We start from the raw sequence: 25209 nt of genomic DNA, 5'->3' as shown, positions 1-25209 counted from the left end.
GACACATCACTTTAGAACGAGGCAGAAATTGATGACTAGAATTACAGAGAACCAAAACACAAATACAAGTTTGCATACTGGCTCCAACTAGCTTGAACAAGCAATGGTCTCATTTTTCTCCCCTTTAGACTCTGGGTAAACCGGACTAATGATCAATTGAACAAAAACAAGATAATGCTATCATTAAATCCATTGGAAAACACCATGTGCATATATGTTGTCTTGTACAACTGATATTAACATGATAGAGCCAGATAACATATGTTGACTCTAGTTGACAAGTTAAAACCTGGTAAGAATGCAGAATGTTTTCAGGATTTTTTTTTTCTTTAATGAGTGACAAGTTTTAAAATGACATTTTCATGTACTGAAAACATTTCCATGCATTCATGACTGTGCTGAATTGTAACTGATATACAGTTCTATAAATATGGTAGAATGACTTTCATGTGAAATACATTACCAGCAGGATAATCATCTGTTTCATTGAATAAAGTAATGAGTAAATGATTCAACTTTATATACTGAAGATCATAAAGCAGGCGCCACTGACCTCCCTTATTCAAACCTCACATGTAAACGTGTCATAGCACAACTTCTATTTTTTTTTCTTTTAGTTGCTTTGTAATATGACAGTAGAATGTTGCATTTCTGTCTGATTATGTCTAAAACCCCTGACTGACTTTAAGACAGCTTGAATTGACAATCAAATGGATGGACTGGAACTACTGGAAGATATCCATCAACAATTGTAATCCATCTTGTTCCAGATAAACTCACGATTGAAAATCCAATGTGCACACAGCTTAGGCAAAGGAGTTGGTATCATTTAGCTGCCTCATTGTTTACGACAACAATGCAATGATGATTTGACAAGTGTTATCATCAGATTTCAAGGAACCTAAAACTAGAAAATACAATTGTAACTGTAAAACGAGACTCTCTATCCTGTGTTGCTTTAGCTTGTGTGCTTATGAAGCGGGCAAGTATTACTTGAGCTTCTACCATCTAGGCAAAATTTATGAGAGGTTCTCTAAATCACTTGCTATGCAGGGGCCCGAATATGATAATAACATTTCTGTATTAAATTATACATGTATATCCTCATTGCTGAACTTGAATTACAACCTACGTCCAGTCAAAAATATGAGTATCTTCTAGCACACTCTTTTGAATGTCTCAATTGCCAGGATTAGTGTACATCAACACTGTTTTACTAATACAGTTTCTCATGCATCTTGTGTTACTGAAGACACAACACAAAACTGAACATGTGCTCGATATTGCAAGTGATTTTTTTTCCTCTCTTGCTCTTGTTTTGGGTATTCTAAACAGAGATAATGCTAACACACTACTTATAGCTTCCATGAATTACTGAGAGACCAAAACAATACTACACCATTTGCATGATCCATAATCAACATTTTGAATTTAAAAGAAATGATGTGCAAGGATGAAATTGCAAATTCCAATGACATGTTTTTGACACGGCTGTCAAACTGGCTGTTACAACTTTAGCAGGAGACAAACAACCACATTCAGAGCATATGTCTGAACAAACAACAGAAAGTCCAACAGAGTGATCACGGATGATAAAATGACAGTAATTACATGACTTGGAACAACAAAAGGAGCACCCTGAAAAATATCTAAAAAATCAGTCATTCACACTCCAGAGATTCCACACCCTTGCTTTAGCTCCTGTCTGATCACGTCAAGGGTGTAAATACCTGTCTGATCACGTCAAGGGTGTAAAATGACAAATTAGGCTGTGAAGTGACAAATTAGGCCAGCGGGAGCTGATACAAGAAAGAAAAGAGATGGAAAAGAAGCCGGGTGACGAATTCAGCCCCATGGGGGCATGCCTTCAGTGCCAGCCAGCCCCATTGGGGGAAGTCAAGGGCAGCGTAATTTGCAAATCCTGCTATCTGTGTCAGATGTGACAGAAGCTGATAGCATCTCATGGTCAGTAAAGCTGGCTAGCTAGTAAGCAATCATCTACACAGCCATCCCCTTAGCCTATCCGATAGGCGTCGGGCTGTATCGATACTAGACTGATCGCTGTATGGAGACGGACATGAGAGGGCTTCAGCCCGAGCGCCTATCGTCACTCGTTTTCGAATCATTATCCATGATAATTATGCTTATCGTATGCACAACGAGTATTTTTATGCATGATTCATATCAAAGATAGGCCTTATGTGGTCATCAACCTCATCGATTAAACCAATCAAATATCATCTCCAACTGCATATCTTTTGGATGAATTTGTTTGGGTAGGTTTATAAGAACTACTAAGTGATTTCATAATCACTTTGCCATTTTGATTCTCATTAGTCTCAGTGTTTTGTAAATTTTTCGTTTTAACTTGTACTATTACTTGACAATTTCACTTTATTGGGAATTTGAAAGAATAATAATATTGGCTATCAACCATCCAATACCTACGCTGTTAGAGTTGCCTAATATTGCCTTTACGCGTTATGCATATTCAACATACATAGTTACGTACCAGTTTTTCGTAGAATATCTACGAAAACTAATGATTCGAAAACGAGTGATGATAGGCGCTCAGGCTGAAGCCCTCGCATGTCCGTCTCCATATAGCGATCAGTCTAGTATCGATACAGAGCTACCAAGTCTCACGCATTCTGCGTGAGAATCAAGCATTTAGGGGCCGTCTCACGATCTCACGCATTGCACCCATATTTCTCAAGCATCGGACAAAGTCTGAAACTTGGGCCTATGATAATGAGCATAGCTACAAAAATTGAAGTGATAGTTGCAAATGAAGGTATATTTTCCTTTTGTCTTTCAAAATAAGTAAAAAATATTCACTTACACTCGTAAGTATGCACCTGATGGCACCATTAAGAGCTAAAAATTGAAAAAGCTCCCTACCGTGGACGGCCACAGGGGGAAAACCCCTCCCTCGCCCTCGCTTGCGTGCTCATTCGCTTGCCGAGATGCCGAGTCATGAAAATCTCACTCATAAAAATTTTTTGAACTTGGCATTCCTGTCGATACAGCCTGACGCCTATCGGATAGGCTACCATCCCCTGTACACCTAGCTCTCCATTTTCCATCCTTCCCTAGCCCTTCAATTTTCTGGCTTTTGCAGGCCCTTTGAATTTCCAGTATTCATCCTCTTTTTTTATTTATTTATTTATTTTTTTTTGGGGGGGGGGGAGGGGGAGGAATCCCTACTTTGTTCAACAACCTTCAGTATCTTAATATCATAAACACAAACTGTTTTTGCAGCAGCTGTCAATACAAAACATTATCTTGATCCTTCCATACTACATTCCAACACATCAAAAGTGCTAAAAGAGAGAAGTATATGGTTTTAAACACATCACATAATGCTTACCGGGTAGCACAACTATCATGAACTGAGCTGAATCAAGATAGCTACTATTCTGGCCCCTGTAAATGACATCAACATGAACAGTTCTGAATGAGAAGAACATGATGTTCCATAAAAGTTTCTTGCCATCAGCACACAGTGCATACAAAATAGACAGACACAGCATTCATGGACTCAGTGAAAGGTATCCACCATGTTCACTCTCAAGAGTTGAGCTGTGGTCTTGAGCAAGGGTGTGGTTCTTGGACATCAAATGTTCCCACCTCCCTGCTAAAATCAAGTCACATGTTTTTCTTGTTTCTTCGCTCACCTTGGCCATGAATAGTTGCATGTTTTTCTCGTTTCTTCACTCACCTTGGCCACGAATGTGAAATTTTCCATGCGAAACTGTTTAGAATCTCACATAAAGTACATGCAAGTCAAAGCTTGAGTGGCTGCTTGGTGGATCATCAACAGAGTACAGCAGTTACCATTTCATCTGTGAATGACATTTGGGCATAACAGCCAGCCACTGGTTCTGAATAATGGAGAGATTCACAGTGATCCCATGACATCTTCGGCTAATGACAGACCACACATGGAAGCCAGGAGGCAGTTCTCTGCGATCAGTGGAGAGTGATATCTGTCCTTTGCGCAGACAAGATTTGCAAAGACAGGGCTAAAGTGATGGGATTGTGTTTACTAAACCTCAGACATGATTCATCGATTTCAACATAAAAATGATCATGCTACCACTTAGATGTTCATTATATTTTATTCACCTTTGTCACAATATTATAAAAATGATGCACAGGATGCACAATTGTGAAACATGCACGAGGCGAAGCCGAGTGCATGTTGCACTACATTGTAAATACCCGAGAGTGAGCTGCATCTCCACTAACGCCACGAAATAATCCTGTGCATCATTTGTTTTATAAAATGGTCGAAAACTAACAGCATTTTTCACATACCTTTGTGGATCAAGATGTCCGAAGAAGTTCGTCCCAAACATTTACGCACGTCGCACTCGGAAATCCCGCACACATATAAGTACTGTACGTGTAAGAGTATACGTACGCCACACGTTATGCACACAAGAAAGGCCGGCCGGCAGCCCGAACTAGAAGTTGTTTACAGGATTGACAGCGCGTATAGTAGCGCGCGACGCACTTGTAACAACTGATTGAGTGCGCAATGCTAGTGCAAACATTGTGACGTCGGCCGTGCATGTTAGTGAGAAATTAATACAAGCACACGTGACTCATTTCAGCGCTTCCAATTGGCTACATTCTTGAACCCATTTTATAATAAATTTTCATTTGCTGGGCCCACCCCCTGTGTTTTGTTTTGTTTTTTTCTTTTTTTTTTGGGGGGGGGGGGGAGGGAGGGAGGGGGAAGAAAGGCTTCCAAGAAAAGAAGCCAAGCAATAAATTTGAATTGAACATTTTTCTAATCAAAAGACTGTTGATACTGTTTGACCTATATTGAAAGAGTTTAATCGCAAATGGGTTAAGTGCCATTTTAAAATAAGTAAAAGTCAATCCATCATCAGAAAGAGCAAAATCAAACCTTTTCAGGTATACTTTGCTTGTTACATAACAAGGAATATCTTTGAGGTTTTGATTTAAAAACATCCCATATTTTCTAATCATTTTCTGTTTGTAGCAGCTTCAATCACAAATATCTCAAATCAACAAGAATGGAGTTAAGTCATTTTGCGATTAAACTCTTCATTTGGGAACCAATCTCTAATTAAAAGAAAACCCATGTGGGAAATTCATGTCTTTTTTCATGGGAGCAGGGCTCAAGGTAAGGAGGAAGAGAGAGATTGTGATGATAAATACTGGTCTGTGAACACAGTTTCACAGTTCTATGACTTTACGCAAAAATCTAGTTATGGCAATTTATCCTTTGCACCTAACCTTTATCACTTTCAGTGAAAAAACAAAGGATTCAACTGATTGATAGTCAAAGGGAGGAATAATCGATAGACAAATTTATAATGTCTCAACTTCAAAAAGACGGCATGAGCCTTAATTCAAAACTTTGACTTCTTACAAGTGTGGCTCAAGGGAAATCTTCTGTCAAGCAATTACGTATGTTAGCAGATTTACACAATTACATGTCACATTGTTACGCAAGGATTAGTAACATTCCATCAAACTTTGTCATTACTTTTTGACCATTGAAATCCATGTAAACTTGACAATAATTCCAAGCAATTAATCTCATCCCATCAGACCTATCACAGAAAAACAGGAACATCTCTGAGGGTACTACTTTCAGTAGTAAGCTAACAAGATCTGGGCTGTGCAGACGAATAACTGGTGATAATGGCTTTGGTACCTGAAAGCAGCACAAATGTCACAACATGTACTGGGAGGTGAGAAGTGCATTTTTTCATTCCTCCTTGCCAATGACAAAAAACCCCACACAAATCATGCAATAACTGTACAGCAAAAACACATATTTTGCTACCAATTCATGGTGTAACTGATAATCAGCATTAAAACTTTTGCTTTTCTAACTGCAACTAAAAATATGAAATTGTGAAATCCTAAGAAATTGCTAGAAGGTCAATATAAGACTTTATCCTCCCTCCTCGTGCACCCCCTTTTTTGTTTTCACTACCTCCAAGTTATGAGATGACACAATAGCAACTGCATCTCCTGTCACTGTCGGAAGAGCTGATACCTGCCCGGGACTGACAGCGGGGTACGTGACATCTTGAGTTTGTAACATTCGCGTTTCCCGAAAGGGCACCCAAGGGGAGCTGCTATGTTGCACCAGCAAGCATGGCGTGCTGAATGTTGTGCCAAATTCCGAGTCTCCCGTGAAGATGCTAACGTGATTTCTTGGCAACAGGAAAGACGATAATTGGCGTCCGTGGTTGCAGTTCCTCACCAGGGTAGCAGACGGGTATCGATGATCTTGATATTCTCCTGCTTTCAGAAGACACAGAACCTTACAGAATTCCATTTTTTATTTTTTCCCCTCTCTCTCCCTCTCCATCTACTTATCTATAGATCTATCTATCGCTTTATTTATTTCGTATCCTTTATATGCTATCATACATGTTTTTTCCTCTCTTTTTATCTCTCCGTAGGGTTCTGTATCTTCTGAAAGCAGAATATCAAGATGATCGATACCCGTCTGCTATCTATCTACCGATCTATCTATGGATCTACCTATCTATCCATCTATATACCTATCTATCTATCTATCCATCCATCCATCCATCCATCCATCCATCCATCCATCCATCCATCCATCCATCTATCTATCTATCTATCTATCTATCTATCTATCTATCTACCTATCTATCATCTATCTCTATGTCTATCCATTTGATTACCATACTTTGTCATCTCTTTTTCTTACATGCTTTCCTGGTACCAATGATTCTATCAAAGTGTGTGAGCACCTCATGTTCTGTTGAACTTTCTTTCCTCTCTCTAAGATTATAAACTCTCACAAAGACACATAATGTGCATTCTCTCTTTACTGTCTTACTGTCAATTACTAGACCCTTTATGTAATGTAAATTTCATTCTCCCTTCTTTCTCTCTCTCTTCCATTGCATATAACTTCATAATAGAAAAACATAAGCACCCAAACAAATGCATTAAAGCACATACTTTCTTTTTATATTGTAGCTCCATTTCAACAATGATACTACAGATCAACATAAGGATTGTTCCTGCTTCTGTTCCATTCTCTGTCCCTCTTCTTCCCTTTTCTTCTTTCTTACACATTACACCTTGGTTACATAGGGACCTCTTAGTACTCATATAAATCCAAATTCATCTTTACAGCCTAAACCTGTAAGAACTTTTGCTGTCACAGGAGCAGAAACAGCTTTATGTGGTGATACTTGTCACTTTGCACTGTCGAGTTAGGTCTCTCATATGAACTATTGTTCCGTCAGCCATAATGCCCATCAATAACATGTAGGACCTATGTGAGCACAATTCTAAAACTGCTCTAGACATAGTATCTGGTGTTAATCAAAATTGAAACAATGTGAGTATTCATGAAAAAATCAGATGGCAAACATTCTTTGTTTACATTCCAATGAATACAAATTATGAGATGCTACAAATTTTGCATGAAAATGTTCTGTCATTGATTTCAAATGAGTAAATCAATGCATAGACTGCACAGCTGTAGCATTAACTGTCATATCTGATCTAGACACTGTGCTGTTGAGGAAACTCAGTGCTTTGACAAAATCAGTTGTGTTTACTTCGTGAAAGCATGCTCTTTGCGACATTTTCAGTAACCTATCATTCAATAAACAACATTATGGAAAAGGCTACGTGATGCATGATCTGATTTTGTTTAAACTGTTGCAGGTTCTAGATAATTGATTGCATTCAAAAGTAATATTGAATATACATTTACATTTTTTTGCAAGTTTCTCCATCCATCTCCCTATCACAATGAATAATCCATTGCCGCATCCATATCTCCATGGTCACTATGGCAACAGCAATAAAGGAAGACACACAATAACAGTAGTCTTCTCAGTTTTTTAAATGAGTAGCATAGTAATGATGCAAGCAAACTATGTATAGAATATACTTCGGGCAGAATGTATGTCTTTCTCCCATTTTTCTGCAGAACTGGGTCTATCGGTCTGTCATCGTCGGAAGAGATCATCTAAAGGCAATACGCACTGCCAATTTCACTGTGCAAACAACAAGGACGAGATGTAATGACATGTAAAATCTCCAGAGTAAAGTCTGAACCCTTTGTAACTTCATCAAGACACGTCTCTCAGATCGCTTTCATTTCTTTTTTAAGTTTCTCTCAGCACAATCAACTGTGATGGGCCGATTGTTTAAGAACTACAACTAGATATATCGCTACGGCGACTGATATGCCTCCGCCATAATGCATGGTTCTCCTAATAGGTCTATAGTACAATGTCTTGACAATGTGTGATGACAGTTTCACACAATTGGCAAAATATTAAAATGTCAGGTTTGCCACAAATGTGCTGAATGTTCACTTTCCTAGAACTAGGTTCAATTGGATGAATGATTAAAAATGTCAGAGTGCAGGTATTTGGGAACTGATGATTTTTACTTGACTTTTGACCCTTTTATAAGTTTATGCATTGAGTAATTTTCAAGGTATTGAGAAAAAGTATAATTTCAGTATCAAATGGGAAAATAGCATTATCTAAACCTGGCCTTTGACCTTTGACCTCACAGTTCCAAAGAGAATCACTGTTAGGTTGAACATGCATAAATATGTAAGTTTCATGATGATACCTTGAGTTACTTTTGAGATATGGAGGAAAAAGTGCAATTCAACACTTTCACTTGACCTTTGACCTTTTGACCTTTGACCTTTTGGCAAGAAACTTCCCACAGAATATATATTGGGTAATACATGCATACATCAAGTTAAAAAAAAAAAAAAAAACCTTCAGGCATTGCATAAATACATGTATAAGGAAAGTAGTGATATTTTGAGGAGTTGACCTTGACCTTTGACCCCCTGACCCTTGAACCATGACCCCCAACTTCCCTAGATAATCACTGCCCATTGGAACAAGCATATATACTAAGTTCCATGAAGATACCTTGAACCATTTGCGAGATATGGAGAAAAACATGAATTTTCAACCTTTTTTTTCACAAAATAATCTGTGACCTTTGACCTTCGACCCCATGACCCTAAAATCCACATAAAGTATTATCCCCCCAGGATATACCCTCATACCAAGTTTGATGTAAAACCACCACACGGTTCTTGAGATATCGACAAAAACAAAATGGGACGGACGTACGTACGGACGGACGGACGACCCGAAAACATAATGCCTCCGGCCACTTCGTTGGCGGAGGCATAAAAGAAATTGGTCACGAAGCAAGGCCAGCGTCGCACACACAAACAGACCCTGTTAAATTTACTTTTTCATGTATAAAGACGGAACAAGCGAGGGCACCATCACCAAAAACAATAGGCGTCTTCATTTTACCATAACACACTTTCATGCCAAATTTGAAGATGATCTAAGAACTGCAGCCAGTAGAGTGCTCACAAGAAAATCTCTGCGGCGGACGCAGCGCAACGAGGCCAAATCCATAGTATCCTCCGAACTCTGTTCAGGGGATACAATGAGTGGATGACCTATATGTCAACACTCAGCATACTTTCACACCCCATGATAGCATACTATGCAAATGATATGCAAATGAGTCCATTATGCCCATTGCATATGGATATGAAAGATTGAAAATACTGAAAAATGTGAAATACATACACTTTGTATGACTACGTTCCTCTTTAACTGGAACATTTTCTCTGTGTGTACAGCTATAATTGTCATCTACAGAAATATTCAAATCCAAACTTCAAAACTTTACCTATTCCTCTCACACTGAGGACTATAATTGCAGTCTATAATGTTCGGAACAATTGTATTCTTTATCTGGTATGTGTTTGTTGTTGTTTGCCATTTTCTTCTCTGTTGTCATGTTTGAACATGTGTTATATCTATCTTTTCATTTATGAAGCACCATGAGCACTAAAAAGCGGACCTGTGCGCTATACAAGTAGCCACTATCATCATTATTATTATCATTGCTACTTCTACTACTATTACTACTACTACTACTACTACTACTACTACTACTACTACTACTAATACTAATTGAACTCTGCAATACATCTTGTAAAACTATGTCTGCTGATTCTTTAACTCCTTTACATGTATCAGTGTTTTTTTTTTTTGTGAGTGAATATATGCTACTGTCATACATTGTATAGTACATGTGTGAATAATGTGCACAGCTATTAATATTTACCAGGTACCATATTTTTTCCTGTCATTGATTTCACATTTTTCACAGAGGAAGACATTCAAAACTACAGAAGCACTCTGAGAGCACAGACCTCTGCCAAGCATGCAGCTCATTTCCACCACTGATCTTGTTCTTCCATAGAAGTGATTTCCACCCATACATACTTATAGCATTGTGTGCTGAAAGTCGCCCAATTTCCCAATATAGAAGCCTTTGTTACATCATAAACCCTCAGCTGCACGGCGCGCCTCGCCCTAGCAGAAACTAGAGCATGCACTTTAGTGCGCGCATGCAAACCTCAAATACGCGCAGCCTGAACTCCCAAGTTCATTGACCCTACCTGCCAAAATATCAAAAATCCTTCATAAATTCCTCCAAAATTCTCAGATCACTACCAAAATTTGATCATCTGTTACTTGTATCAATCTAAACCTTTCCTGCAAGTTTCATCCAAATTCGTTACCTACTTTTTGAGTTATTTTGCACACAGACAAACTAACTAACTAACAAACAAACAAACAAACAAACAAACCAACGGTCACGAAAACATAACCTTCCCCCTTGGCGGAGGTAATAACACAGTAACAGCAGATTTGTGACAGAAAAAATCTACTTTGTCTGCAGATTATCCTATCATTGTTTTGATAGCAGAAATTCTAAAGAATTTGATAGGGTTGGGATTTTAGGTGGTATGGAATTGTTAAATGGTATTGCTAAATTCAAGTATCAGAATGGCTAATCACTTTCGACATCCAGCTGAATCCCTGCTTGGCAAACTGCTTGGCAAACTGCTTGGCACACTCTCTTATTGCCACAAACTAGCATTAGACTAACATGAAAACATATGAGTGGGACTGCAAGGACAGCAGCAATTCTGCTTAACCCACCACCTAGGCTTCAGTTTCTGTACCCGTTCACATGGGTGAACCAACATTTAAGAATTTTTAGCTGGCAGAAATGTATCAATACATTGCTTTGAAAGTGATTGCTATACAGAATCAGAGCATATGTGAGTTTTGTCCTGGCAGCTCATATTACAGGATATAACAGTAGTTGTTGAATTCATGTTCATGGAATACAGCAGTAAACACAAAAATGTACACATGCACGTTACATGATCAGAAGTTGATATTTTCACATGTTGTTAGATTTGCGAATAGTACCCAGATCGCAGAATTCCCACAAATAACCCCAGGAAAACAGGTACGGTATGAAGTCTCATTAATAAAGATTGTCTTTGATGCGTTTGAGGTGACAAAAAATGATGTCAAGTATCAAAACTAAATGCAATCGTAAAATTTGCTTTGTGTTTGCTCTGTGTTGTGGGCTGCTCAGGTATAGTTAGTGTACAGTGTATAGTTAGTGTACAGTGTATTTACATAATATGTGTATGCACAGGCCTGTCACATCATTATCACAGCAAGTCATGACTGTGTATAGTTAGTGTACAGTGTATTTACATAATATGCACAGCCCTGTACAGTGTATTTACATAATATGTGTATGCACAGGCCTGTCACATCATTATCACAGCAAGTCATGACTGGTACTCTTAGTGGTCTCAGTCTGGTGGCCCCTGGCTGGGCCCCCTGCCTTGGGCCAGCACTTAGGCTCCTGGCCTCGGCCTGGCCTTGGGCCCCTGGGCCACTGGGCCCGGGCCCACTTGGGCTATGGGCCCCTGGGCCTGGGCCCACTTGGGCTCTGGGCCCCTGGTTCCGGGCTAAGGCCCGTGGCCTTGGGTCCGGCCTTAGGCCCCGCCTTTGGCCCGGCTGTACTTTGTACATGGTCTATGTGAAATCAGGCTTGTCTGTAACTGTATAATTACAAATAATTACAAATAATCTCAAATGATCAAATGAATATATGAATACATGATTATATGAATATATGAATATATACAATGTATTTGAATATATATATTATTTTATATGAATATATAAATGTGATCAGCCATTCTGTTACATTGTCAGATCTGCAGTCATTCATATATAGCAAATTTTATGCATGTATAAATGGCATACATTCATGTGTACAGTATGCTACTTGATTGAACCAGCCAATGGAGAAAGATCACACCATTGAACAATACTTGAAAGACATGTACAGTTATATGACTCAATGCTTGTTATTATGAACTCTGTAGAGGTATGCAGCCCTCTTCAGATGGAAAACATACAGTTGGCTATCAAACAGAGCTTGCAAAACCATCAACAATTTATTGAGTTGGATTTGTGTGTGTGTGTGTGTGTGTGTGTGTGTGTGTGTGATAGAGCTATTTGGCTTGTTTCCTTTGCATGCATCATCACAAATTCCCGAAGTCTGAATAAAGTGAAACCAAGACCTTCATATAGATGTGCTGCATTGTAAGGTGCTGGATCAGAGCACTACCATAAGATTGACACCATGGCGGGAATTGTGCTAACAGTGTACTATTCTTCCTGTGCATTTATGTTAAAGTGTACCATTACCCTGAAATCATATTTTAAACTAGAAATGTCGCTATGGTGACTGATGCCTCCGCCATAATGCATGATTCTCCCAATAGGCGTATAGTACAATGTCTTCACAATGTGTGATCCATGACAGTTTCACATAACTGGCAAAATATTGAAATGACAGGTTTATCAGAAATGTCTTGTGGGTTTGTTATAATTTTCTAAGAGTGCAGGCACACATATTTGGGGAATTGAGAATTTTTACTTGAATTCTGACGGACCCTTTTTGTAAGTTTATGCATTGGGTAATTTCCAAGGTATGAAGAAAGAGTGTAAATGATGGTACAAAATAGATTTTTTTTGGGGGGGAGGGGCATTGAAACCTGGCCTTTGACCCTTAACCTTTGACCTTCTGGCTCGAAATATCCCGGAAAATCTCCATTAGGTAATGCATGTATCAAGTTTTGAAACTGATAACGCAAGCATTGCATATACTAGTATATGAGGGAAATAGTAACATTTTGAGGAGTTGACCGTGACCTTTGACCCATGACTATTGACCCATGACCCCTAAATTCCCTAGATAATCCCTGCTAGTCAGTACAAGCATATGTACCAAGTTCCACGACGATACATTGAACCATTTGCGAGAAAAGTGATATTGCAACATTTTCATCTAACCTTTGACCTTTTGACCTTTGACCTTATGACATGAAACTCTTCTCTGGAGAATCTTTACGCAGTAGTACATGTCCACACCAAGTTTCAAGAAAATACTTTTGGGCATTGCATAGATATGGGGGAAATTGCGACATTTGTAGCATTTGACCTTGACCTTTTGACCTTTGACCTCTTGCCAATGTCACTAAAATCTACTCAACTAATTGTCCCATCATACATCACCCTTGGACCAAGTTTGGTGAAAGCTGCTTCATCCAGTTTTGAGTTATCACATAAACAGATAAATGTTAGGATTTGACCTTGATCTTTGACCTTTGACCTCTGTCTGATTTCACTGAAAAACTAATCAAGTAATTGCCCTATCATACATCATCCTCCAACAAAGTTGGGTGAAATTTGCTCCATCCAGTCTTGAGTTATCGCGTAAACGCATACAATTTCATGATTTGACCTTGACCATTGACCTTTGACCTTTAGCCGATTTCATCCCAAATCTAATCAAACAATTGCCCCATCATACTTCATACTTGGACCAAGTTTGGTAAAATTCCAGTAAATATTACTCAAGTTATCGTGTAAACGAAAGCGGACGGACGGACAACCTGAAAACATAATGCCTCCGGCACCACTTCGTGGCGGAGGCATAAAAAGCATCATTTTCACTGATCACCGGGACACTTCATAGATGTTTTCCTGTTCCAATTAATGTCCCAACAGTTGGTATATCAGCGACATCCTGGGAGCTTTATCAGTTGCATCAGTTTGACGTAATAACTGTGGTGAACGCAGCTAAAGTTTTCATCACTGGACAGAAAGATTGGCACTAGAGTGGCAGATATTTGATATAGAAATATGATAGACTCAGACCAAGGAGATGAACCGTCTCCCTGCTCAGACACAGACCTTGGAGTGAACTACTGCCTAGCTGGGGAGACATATACACACACACAAAAAAGATAAAATATGTATTGAGGAAAAGGGAGGAGATGGAGAAACAGAGAGATAATGATAGATTTATGGGAAGAATTGGAACAGATAGGCAGAGAAATACAGACAGAGTAACAGACGTAGACAGACAGACAGACAGAGGGAAAGATGAACAGCATGATAATTGGATTTATAGATACGCGGAAAGAGATAAAGGAGATATAAAAGAAATGACGGATGAACCAACCAAGAGTATGTGTGTTTCTATGTGTGTGTGTGTGTATGTGTGTGAAAGAGAGACAAACAGTTACAGGGCATTCAGACACAAAAAATTTATACTAGAACGGTATAGCTATACCAAAACGGTATAGCTATACGATGAATTTGTACGTCTGAACGCTGACTGACGAAACGATGTATAACGAAACGACGTATAGTGAAACGACGGTCAGAGCATCGTTTTGAACTAGAACTCGATAACGAATCAGCATTCTGTGTGCGTCTGAACGTATGGCGACCATAGAACGGTATAACTGGGCGGGGCTTCATGGGAGCGCGCACGGAAGGTGACCCTACAGCTGTCACTCGTGACTATAACAGCATGCGCAGTGGGAAATTGCACATCTATACAACATTTCCCAAAACGGTCGAAACTAGTGTCTGAACGGTCGAAATTAGTGTCTGAACGGTCTGTCGGCTATACGATGATTCTTTATACGTCGAGTATATGATATACAAATGATGCACAGGATAGAGTGTGTTAGTGTAGGCGTGGTGCACTCGAGGGTATTTACAATTGTGAAACATGCACAAGGCGAAGCCGAGTGCATGTTGCACTACATTGTAAATACCCGAGAGTGAGCTACGTCTCCACTAACGCCATGAAATAATCCTGTGCATTATTTGTTTTATAAAATGGGTCGAAAACTAACATCATTTTTCAGCGTTTTTCACATATCTTTGTGGGTCAAGACGTCCGAAGATGTTCGTCCTAAACATTTACGCACGTCGCACTCGCGGAAGTCCCGCACATACAGTATAAGTATAATGGGGGGTTGGGTTTCCGGACACTTAAGTTCCCGCATGAAAACTTACTTATTTTACATAGAATATGCACCCTTTACCTTAAAGACTTGATATAGACTCCTCATATAGGCCTACTAGACAACATACTCTGAAAACGGCGTGAGAATTAACCTGCTAAATCGTTGGATTTGCTCTTCAAAGTGACTCCATGTACGCGTCCGGTCCCATAATGCTTGGTCTACTGTACTGTACAAAGTGTACGTATAGTAGAGTATACGTACGTACGCCATACATGTTATGCACAAGGGAAGACAGGCGCCGGCGCCGGCCGGCAGCCCGAACTAGAAGTTGTTTACAGGATTGACAGCGCGTATGCATGCAATTCATCAAAGGAGCCGCCGCGCACACAGACGATCGGCAATCTACCATAGGATTACAGGCAGTGCAATTGTACTGAAGTAAAGGAAGGAGGTGTGTCTCATTTCAGCGCTTCCTATTGGCTACATTCTTGAACCCATTTTATAAATATATATATCCAGTTTTGGTATAAAATGGCATGCGTCTGAATAGGGGGTAAGACAGACAGATGGCCTGACAGATAGATGGACAGAAAGAGATAGAAAGAGTTAAAGATGGAAAGAGACTGACAGACAAACATATATATATATATATATATATATATATATATATATATATATATGTAAACACCATCTACGCTATACAAAGGCCCCTGATCTGGATATGACATTTTCTCTGTTATCTCCATGGCAACAATCTTAATACCCAAAGAGGTAGAAAGATGAAGAGACAGTTCATACAGACAGCTGCAAGAGACTTGCAGAGAAGAATATTCAAAAACAGAGAGAGGGACAGAGTGAAACAGACAGAGACAGGGAGGGTTCAGAGAGACTTCCTCATTTAATAATGATTCTAAATGTCAGAAAAAAACCCTCAATAAATTCTCTACCTCAGTAATTTCAATTTGTACAGGTGTACCTATCCTTGTAACTAGACTCAAGCAGAAGCATTCATTCATCAGTGTCCTGCTTCAAATTTACAGTTACTGCTATGAAATTAACTCAGATGGCAAAAATCATGGATTTACAAAAGGGGAGGTAGAGTACCAACAATATCTGTTGTCACTGCAAAGCCTTTCCTCTTTGTACATGCCAATCATATATTAATTCTACCTTCAATACTAACAGTCATTGGAATGAGGGCGAAAGGTTTAGGATGCTGGGGATATGCCAATGAATGACAGATATTGGAGCGTTTCTTGGGAACCTCTTAGTGATTGTAAACTTTGCATCCTGACCTGGCTCCGTGATTGAATGGGAACTCGGTGACCCACATTACAGGAGTTGAAACGAGAGCACGGAGAGAGAGAGAGGTATTTTGTTGGATCATTGCCTGAGACATGAATCCATCACCAGGTGTTCTTGACATTTGACGAGAGTCCCACACCACCCACCGGTTGGTTGGGTCAGTCACATGACTCTAGCTGGCAAACACGACAGTGACAAGACCTTCGAATAAATATATATACACACACACTATAACATCTGATTTGCTTCCTCAGAATTTCACACATTCAGATACCCCATTCATACTGTTTTGTGTTATTCCAGCCAGGACCTACTAAAAGTGAATCAGCAGAGGGCTTGGCTACTTTCACGAGTGATGCCACGGGTACAAGTGTTGTCTGAGTGTAGATTGGGTGTGGTCCATGTATTGACCTTGATGCTAACCAATGTTGAATACAGCCAAGCTCGGTCCTGTGGTCATCCTCATCATTGTTTAAACTTCAGTGTCCATGAGAGTGTGTAGAATGCCATACCCATCCATTTTTTCTTGGTAGACACCTAATGCAGATGTCAAATTAGCCTCAAATTGAATTGAAGATCAATCTCTCCAGCAAATGTCACGCCAAGTATCATTGAAATTCATTCACAATCATGGATTCGACAGTAAACCTAAATGCTGCTTTGTAATTATTACAACTGTTGATCCTTGAGTACAACAACATGCCATTTACGATTTGCCGTTCTCTTCAAAGTTTTGAAGACCTGCATCATAGTCGCAGTCAGTCATCATCTATGGAGTACTAAGGAGCTTGCTTTGTGAATCCATGACAATAAGCCCCATCACAGAGATGTCCATGTAATTTCATATTATTTAGCATGCCAAACCTGATCACGATCACTCATCCAGCATGAATAGATATCACTGGCCTGACTCCAGCCAGAGTGCCATACTACCAGTGAGCCCAGCCAATGCGAGAGAGGCAGTATGAACGGGGCAAGCGATGACTCAGCATTCCTAAGACATTCATGAAGTTCATGAGTTTGAGCATACATCCATGGAAATAGGTTGGCATCACAAGGAGTTGAGGGGATGTATCTATTGGCTTCTAGACACCCAGAAAATCTGCAAGTACTAAAAATAGGAGTTTGTGAAATAGAGGAAGTGTGAGTGGGACAAGAGAGGCAATATGAACGGGGCAAGTGATGACTCAGCATTCCTAAGACATTCATGAAGTTCATGAGCTTGAGCATACATCCATGGAAATACGTTGGCATCACAAGGGGTTGAGGGGATATATCTATTGGCTTCTAGACAACCAGAAAATCTGCAAGTATCAAAAACTAGAGTTTGATTAAAATACTGCCAGTGAAACAGAATCTATCTGGCATTTTCCCTGTTCTTGATATGGGCTTTGCACTAATTCTCCTCGCAAGGGTGGAAAAATGACATCTGCATATTATGTACAAGATTTGGACAGCTTAAACAACCTTCAAGCAAGCTTATATAACATATGTTCCCTCATTTTTCCTTTTAATTGTATGTTACAGTATCATTGGCAATCTCCCCCCTCCCCCCATCCCTGAAGACTAGTAGTACTTCACTCCTGTAATGGGGCAGGATAATGTGCTTGGGAAAAATGACAGTCATTCAACAAATTCCTGTAACTTTCACACAAGTTAGACAACAAAGATCGCATAGTCAAATGAGTATACCAAATTGCCTCTACTACCGTTACACAGAAAAAACCTCCACTGTCAGTGCACTTTTTATGAACAATGACAATCGTGATTTGCAAGATTTTTCCCATGGCAATGAAAACTCTATGTGTACCAAAGTGCTAATCTGAATTTGAAGACTCAACATGGCACAAAGATGAAGTTGGTGGATAAGCCCACCTGTCTTTCTCAACTGATTTGCTTAAAAAATGACTTTCCTCCAATAAAAACCACCCAGTTTCAAGACTGTTGATAGTTTCTTAGTATAGTTGCCATATTTCCTTCCGTTTTTGTTCATGTTCTCAATACTGTGCTACAATTATTGCTGCAATGGTTTACAGAAAGCAAATTTACCTTGTTCCCCATAATCAAATCCTTTACTGAAGTATCTCTAAGACTAGTTGTGCATGATTTTTATAGTTATTTTTGGCATATTTGTGCAGATATGAAGGGTGCAGATATGAAGGGTGCAGATTACAAGTAAAACAGGACTTAGAAAAATTCTTCCGATGCTGATGGACTATTCAAAAATCTGCATTTCCCACGATTCTTACAAAGTGGAAATTCCCGAAAAATGTTGGCCACGCATCTGAATTTATTTTGCGAATATAACCGGCACTGCATGCTGTATTGAGCACTTGTTGACAGTTTGATGACATGCAACAAATATCAATATATCTTTCAGCTACACGCTATCAATTTCTCCCTTCCACCCGATGTCTCTGAATTCTGGTCGATATTCTTTTCCTGTCAGAACACTATATTCCCACAAGGAGCATATATGGAATTGTCGTAATGAATACCTCAAGAAACAAAGGGTGATGGATTTGAATGGGTCTCGATTCATGTTTGACAGACTGACAACCTCCTGGTTGCCATACTTGCGAAGCGATGAGCGAGTATCTCGTTTCAACGTGATAGAGTCAAGAATTCTGATCGCTAATGACTGCTGGTATATACCGGAGTCATTATATTTATATCTCCTTTTGGAGTTTCCATGGTTACACTTGGGAGTCATGCATGCAACTGAGTAAGTAACCATGAACAAATGTTTATGAACAACTTTTATTCTTTTTTGGCTATTTGAAGCAGATCTCAAGTACATGACTTGTTTCATAGTGCTAAATGTGCATTTGGTATTTGCACAGTGCATACTGTAAACTAGAAAATTTTGTGCGTGAAACTTTCACAAATTTCACAAGGAGTCAAGATTTGTGAAAGTTTCATGCTGTGAAAAAGGCCATCACCTCCAATTCATGACAGTGCCATGCTGCAAATGTTTTTGGTTTTACACAGTAACTACATTGTATGTCCATTACACCTGATTTCTGTGGCAACCAAAAATACTTGTAGAAATGAGGTATGAATGAAATTATATTACTGACATCAGCATTTGTCTTATTTTTCCATCATCAGCGTTGAGATTTTTTTTGAAGTTTATGAAAACCTTTACAGGGCTAGGAGAAGAGTGTAATACAGCTTTTGGTGTGATTGGGGAATTCATTTTTCATGTAATAATCTCACTTTCTATGAGCAAAGTCAAAGTGAAAATGAAAATATATTGTTTAATTTTCATTCCAATGACAAGAAGACTAGACATACTGATGCAGTCACACTCATACTCCTTTGGTGCTCAGATAACATACTAGTAGCTTAAGTAAACTCCAAGTCTGTCTCTCAGGAAGTGGGTGCTATTATAGCAGAACTAACATCGATGAAGAATCATTCAATTCTAGCACTCTGTTGAATGAAGGTCAAACTTTCATGTTAATCACATGTTTGTCTTTTTCCATCATGAATTCATTTTAGGCTGCAAACCAAAGCTACACTCATCAACATGCATTTACAATAAGAAGATCTGCCATCCGAATAGTTCTGTCTTTCTAAATTGCTTTGTTTTTTGCTGTGCTGCTCTGGCATCTAGCATTTTCCAACACCTTCACAAGGTTAAGGTAATGATTTAAAAGGAATTGAATATAACCCAGTCTCCTGTCACAGAAAAAATTGTCACATCTCAAAACGAGTGACCACCGTCTCTCACGAGATTACAAGATATTGTAACTTTAGCCCGAGAAAACATACCGGGAATATACACATTAACAAGCAGACCACCTACCTGCCTTTATTTCCTAGACAGTTCATTACTCTGTATTTGAGCAAGAGAGACCACAGATTCCACAGAGGCAGAAGGTGTGGGAAGCCCATTTGTGGATTTCACATGGCCATGATTTGACACAAAGAAAATTGGCACATTCCTATCCAGATCTCATGAAAATATACAAGTAGTTGTTGACTCGTAAGAAAACAGAGAAAATACTTTGCGCCAGTATGACATAGTCATTGGAGCCCAAAAAAAAAAAGGAGAAAAAAGTTGATATTCTCAATGTCAAATAATGCGTGGAGGCTACAACTTGCCACCTTTCTACCCGAAAACTGAAAATAAAGACGTAAACACCCAAATGGCCAATTACAGATATACAGGTTCCTGGGCAGAAGTGACATGGAATATTTGTGTTTCAAGATTTAGCCAAACTGCCCCCCTACAGAAAAAAGAAAATGAAATCACAGGGACTGAGACAACTTAAAGGTCATCACAGTATGTGTATCACCACTCTTATTGCAAAGCATATATTTCTTGAGTTAGCTTGAACACAAATCAACAGTTGCCATTTCTTGAGAGAGCAACTGTTTCTACAGTGTGAGATATAACACACCTGCAAATCATAAGTACAACAAAGTTCAGCAAAGTAAATATATCACATTTTTATGGTAAAATACTTTCTGACAGGCTCGAACTTGCTTTAAAAGCTTTACTTCACTGCAAATTCAAACACTATTTATCTAAATGTCTATCCTGCTGTGTGCGAAATGACCTAATCATGATGAAATTAGATTTTGCATTCTTCTCTTTCCCACTACAGTCCTATGACCAAAAAATTTCAGTGGACTGTTCATAAACTCATCAATTCATTTTAGCAGTTTGCGGAACAGTTAAAGTCTGAAAATAAATTTGCTTTAGCCTTTATGAATTCACAAAACAGTAGAATTAGGGGGTGGCCCCACTAAACCTACTCAACCTATATATTAGCCCATTCAATGTCAATACAAATAGCAAAGCAAACCTTCCAAGACAGAAATATCTACAAAACTATCATTTCTTTTTAATAGCAGTTCCACTTCATGCTGAATATTCTCATCTATAGAAACTGAATATTTTTTTTTCTTGTCTTAAGTAATGAAATGAATGAAAAATAACAATAGAATGATATGCAAATAAATATAAGAGACAAATTTGTAAGCCATACATCTATTGGACTCAATAAAAAATGTCTTTAAAGAGCATGAACAACAAAAGTAGCTTTTAACAAAGTCTAATACATGTGTTCATATTCCACGAATAATTAAATACCCACAGATGCTTCCCGGCATAAAAGTATTCATTAACTTTTCTATGGAGTGCGTATTTCATATTCCATTTAACTTTTTGCCTGTAAGTTCCAGAAATCCTCACAGATTTTTATGTAGCACCCACAAGTTTCCGATATGCAATGGGTTAAAAAGATGATGGACAGATGGTGATCACCGATACCCTATTACAGTAAGGCTATAACTTTGTGCCTGTCATTTCAGATACCATCTTGGAAACATGCGACACTCCTCCTGACCTTCCCAAAAGCTGTAGGTGAGCTTGTCTTGGCGAAATGATACAAAAATAAGAAAAGAAAGGCTGTGTGTGTTGGGGGGGGGGGGGGAAGGGGAGGGACTGAAATTGGTAGAGGAAAAGTCTGTCATCAGCATGATTCTGCAAATACTGGTTTCCTGAGCCATGCTAAACATTGATCCAAATCAATCACACAGCCCACTCAGAGATCAAATCTTTGCAACAAATGAGAAAGACGGGACCGCAAGACAGAAAGGAAATATCCCAGATCCAATAAAAACTTGACAGTTTGACTCTTGAACAAAAACATCCAGCACAACTCTACCATAGACTGGATCATGGATGAAACGACAAGAAATTCTGAAACTTGTGGTAATCCAGCGCTGCAAATTGAGTTTAAGTGTTTGAATTGCATAATTTCTTTTAAAGATTATTTTGCAAATGGTATTAGTTCTTTTCCTCCCATCACTAACACATAAGTTTTTCTTGCTTATCTTTATTTTAATCAGGGAAATGACAAACCCAATGTTGATAGAGAGAGCGAGAGGGGGAGAGAGAGAGGAGTTTCAAATTTGAGTACACAAATTTGAAGTTAAATAGCACGATGAGAAATTGACTCAATTACATAAATAAAAAATAAGATAAGAATGTGAAATCTAGGATTCAGCTCAAGTGAAAATTGATGAGAAAATTGACTTAAATATCTGCAATGCAATGCCATGAGTTGTGCTTTAGTGTCAAGAAACCACCCTCCTCTACTAAGATATCTTAAAGAACTTGTTATCATTGTGTAAAAGCACTATGACAACGAGAGAAGCTCTTGACTCTTGTTTAAGTTGTCAAGGGTTCAATATCCACTGTGTGCATTAGAGCATTCAGTTGTTGTCCAGACTAATGGGCGAAACTTGATCTTGCACTGCAGGGATAGAGATAGTCATAGCACCATTCATGATGAATAGTAATAACACTCATTGAGGCCACCGTGTTTAAATAAGGTCACTTTCATGATTGCTGTAATTGTAGTATTGACTACCATTCTTTCTTCCTTCTTAAAATATACATGCCCAATCCTTGGATATTTATGACTGTTTGCTTGCTTTTCTTCTATCATTTGGCTCATAACATACACATCCATATATGATTGCTTACAAATCAGCTCCTAATTGTCTCTAATGATTCATTTCGTTTCATGGATATGTACTGCTCCTGTTTTTCTTTACATGAGATATGTGAGTTTCAAGTGGACATTATCAACTTGATATTGACACCTTTCTCATATGGAAAACCAGTAGGAATTCAGGGGCAACTCACCTCCAGCACAGGACATGGAGCAGTCAGTCATTCCAGTCTCCATCCAGATGTAGGAAGCCAGCTGGTTAACAGGAGGATCTGGAACATTGGGGTTCCCGCCCAGAGTAGCCTGGTTTCCTTGATCCTCCTCTGGGATACTGGAACTGTAGTCATCACTTGTGAAGGTTTCGGCATCCTCACCTCCAATTGGGACAAGTGGCCCCTGCACTCCGGCACTGAATGGGCTGAAGTTGGTCTGCGGGTCCTGTGGTCCAAGGCCAGGGCCAGATGGTTGTTGGGATCCTGGATAGGGGTAGGAGACACCTGACTCTCCTCCGGTCTGTGGAAGGTTGGAAGGGGGCTGAGAAGGGTTGTCCGGGAGGTACCCCTGGTTTGGCCGCCATGGGTAGCGATTGGGAGTGCCCGGTCTTGGAGGTTGCTGGGGAAAACTCTGCCCTTGAGATGGTAAGCTACTTCCCCCTTGACTCAGAACGACTGGTCTACCCTGATTCTGGGTGGACACCCCCTGTCCATATGTTGTTGGCACACCTTGTCCTCTTGACGGTACTCCCTGACCACCTCGAACTGGCAAGCCTTGGTTTGGCGGAGGTCTGTAGTTAGGGTTGTAAACGATTTCACCAGTTGGGGTTCCAGGTTGAGGGTGACTAAAACCTGGCCTTGGTGGCTGTCCTCTTGGATTAGAGCTGGTTCCTGTACTGATGCCTGTTCTTGTTTGATCACCTCCACTCTGTACGTAGTATGTTCCAGTCGCCGAGCCTGGCAGATATCCACCACCCTGATATGAGTTGTAGTTTGGTCTGTATGGCCTTGAAGAATCAGGGACACCTCGATTATAACTTCCAGCAAACAACCCTGACTGAGCTGTGGTTCCAGAGTTTACAGGATTTCCTGTTTGACCAGACAAGCCTGTGCGGCCACTTGGTACGTAGGGATTGTATCCTGACGTCCTTGTTGGGTTGGGTCCCCTGGGCTGATTCGATGATGACTGGGATGCTTGTTGAGCAGCACCTTGTACAGGTAAGATATTTTCCCTCCTTGGCACCTGGGTTTCTGGAGGGTTGTTCAAATTTGGATAGTACCCATAGAATGGACGAGACTGAGTGTTCTCTGGGTCAGTCTGTCCTGTCTGAGGTTGACCCTGAGAGCCGGTTTGAGTGGGACCATGGCCATACTGTGAACTAGAGACATAGCCAGATTGGGGTCTTCCATCAGATCCTGGTTGAGTCTGGCCACCTGCCCCCTGAACTGGGCCATACCCGCCTGTTTGTACACCTGAGCCCGTTCCAACACTGCCTTGACCTTGCGTTTCACCTGGAGACTGCTGCTGAGGTTGTTGGGGCAGTCTTCGGTCAGCCAATGAGTCACCCGTCACGCTGCCAGAAGCAGATCCAGAGAGAGCACTGCTGGGTCCCACAGAGAATCCGCCAGGCCCATGTGGATATCTGTTGTCCCCAATGTCTGATCCAGGCCCTTGCCTTCCTTGTCCTGAATCAGGTTTGGACGATGTCTCCACTCTTGCGAACCCTCTAGGTTCTTCTTTTTCTCCCATCCCTTGTCCTGGCATGACACCTGTTGATATGCTCATCTTTCCCTTCTCATCAGTGGCAGTGTCCTCACGAGCTGGGGCCTCGGTGCTCGCAACTGGAGGTGTTGGGCGAGGTGTGGTCGGTGGGGTGGTGGTTTGGATGGTTGTCATTCTTGTTGTTGTAGGTACTGTGGTTGGCATACTTGTGGTCGGTTTGGTCGTAGGCTGCGTTGTTGTGGGCTTGGTTGTTGTTGGCTCTGTAGTCGTTGGTCTCTTTGTAGTTGTGGGCGCTGTTGTTGTCTGTGCATCATGTGAAAGAAAACATGGTGCATAACACTCAAATGAACATTACGGCAGCAGATTACAAATCTTTGTCACACAAACACAACATAATGGGCCACAATCCCTTAAACTGAATACAAACCACATTCCTGGATCATAATCTAGTAATCACAT

At 39.9% G+C, this 25209-nt stretch overlaps 1 protein-coding gene across 1 annotated transcript in view; it reads right to left on the bottom strand.

Moving 5' to 3' along the window:
• Positions 1–25209, bottom strand: part of LOC140231303 (thrombospondin type-1 domain-containing protein 4-like) — a 246080-nt gene that overhangs the window by 59519 nt on the left and 161352 nt on the right. Inside the window, exon 10 of the mRNA XM_072311455.1 lies at positions 23229–25053. Within this exon, the coding sequence (XP_072167556.1) occupies positions 23229–25053 (1825 nt within the window). The remainder of the gene's footprint in view (positions 1–23228; positions 25054–25209) is intronic.

Source organism: Diadema setosum, chromosome 7 (genome assembly GCF_964275005.1).
Source record: "Diadema setosum chromosome 7, eeDiaSeto1, whole genome shotgun sequence".
NCBI lineage: Eukaryota > Metazoa > Echinodermata > Echinoidea > Diadematoida > Diadematidae > Diadema > Diadema setosum.
Note: the sequence above shows the minus strand (reverse complement) of the source record. Positions and strands in the feature narration are given on the sequence as shown.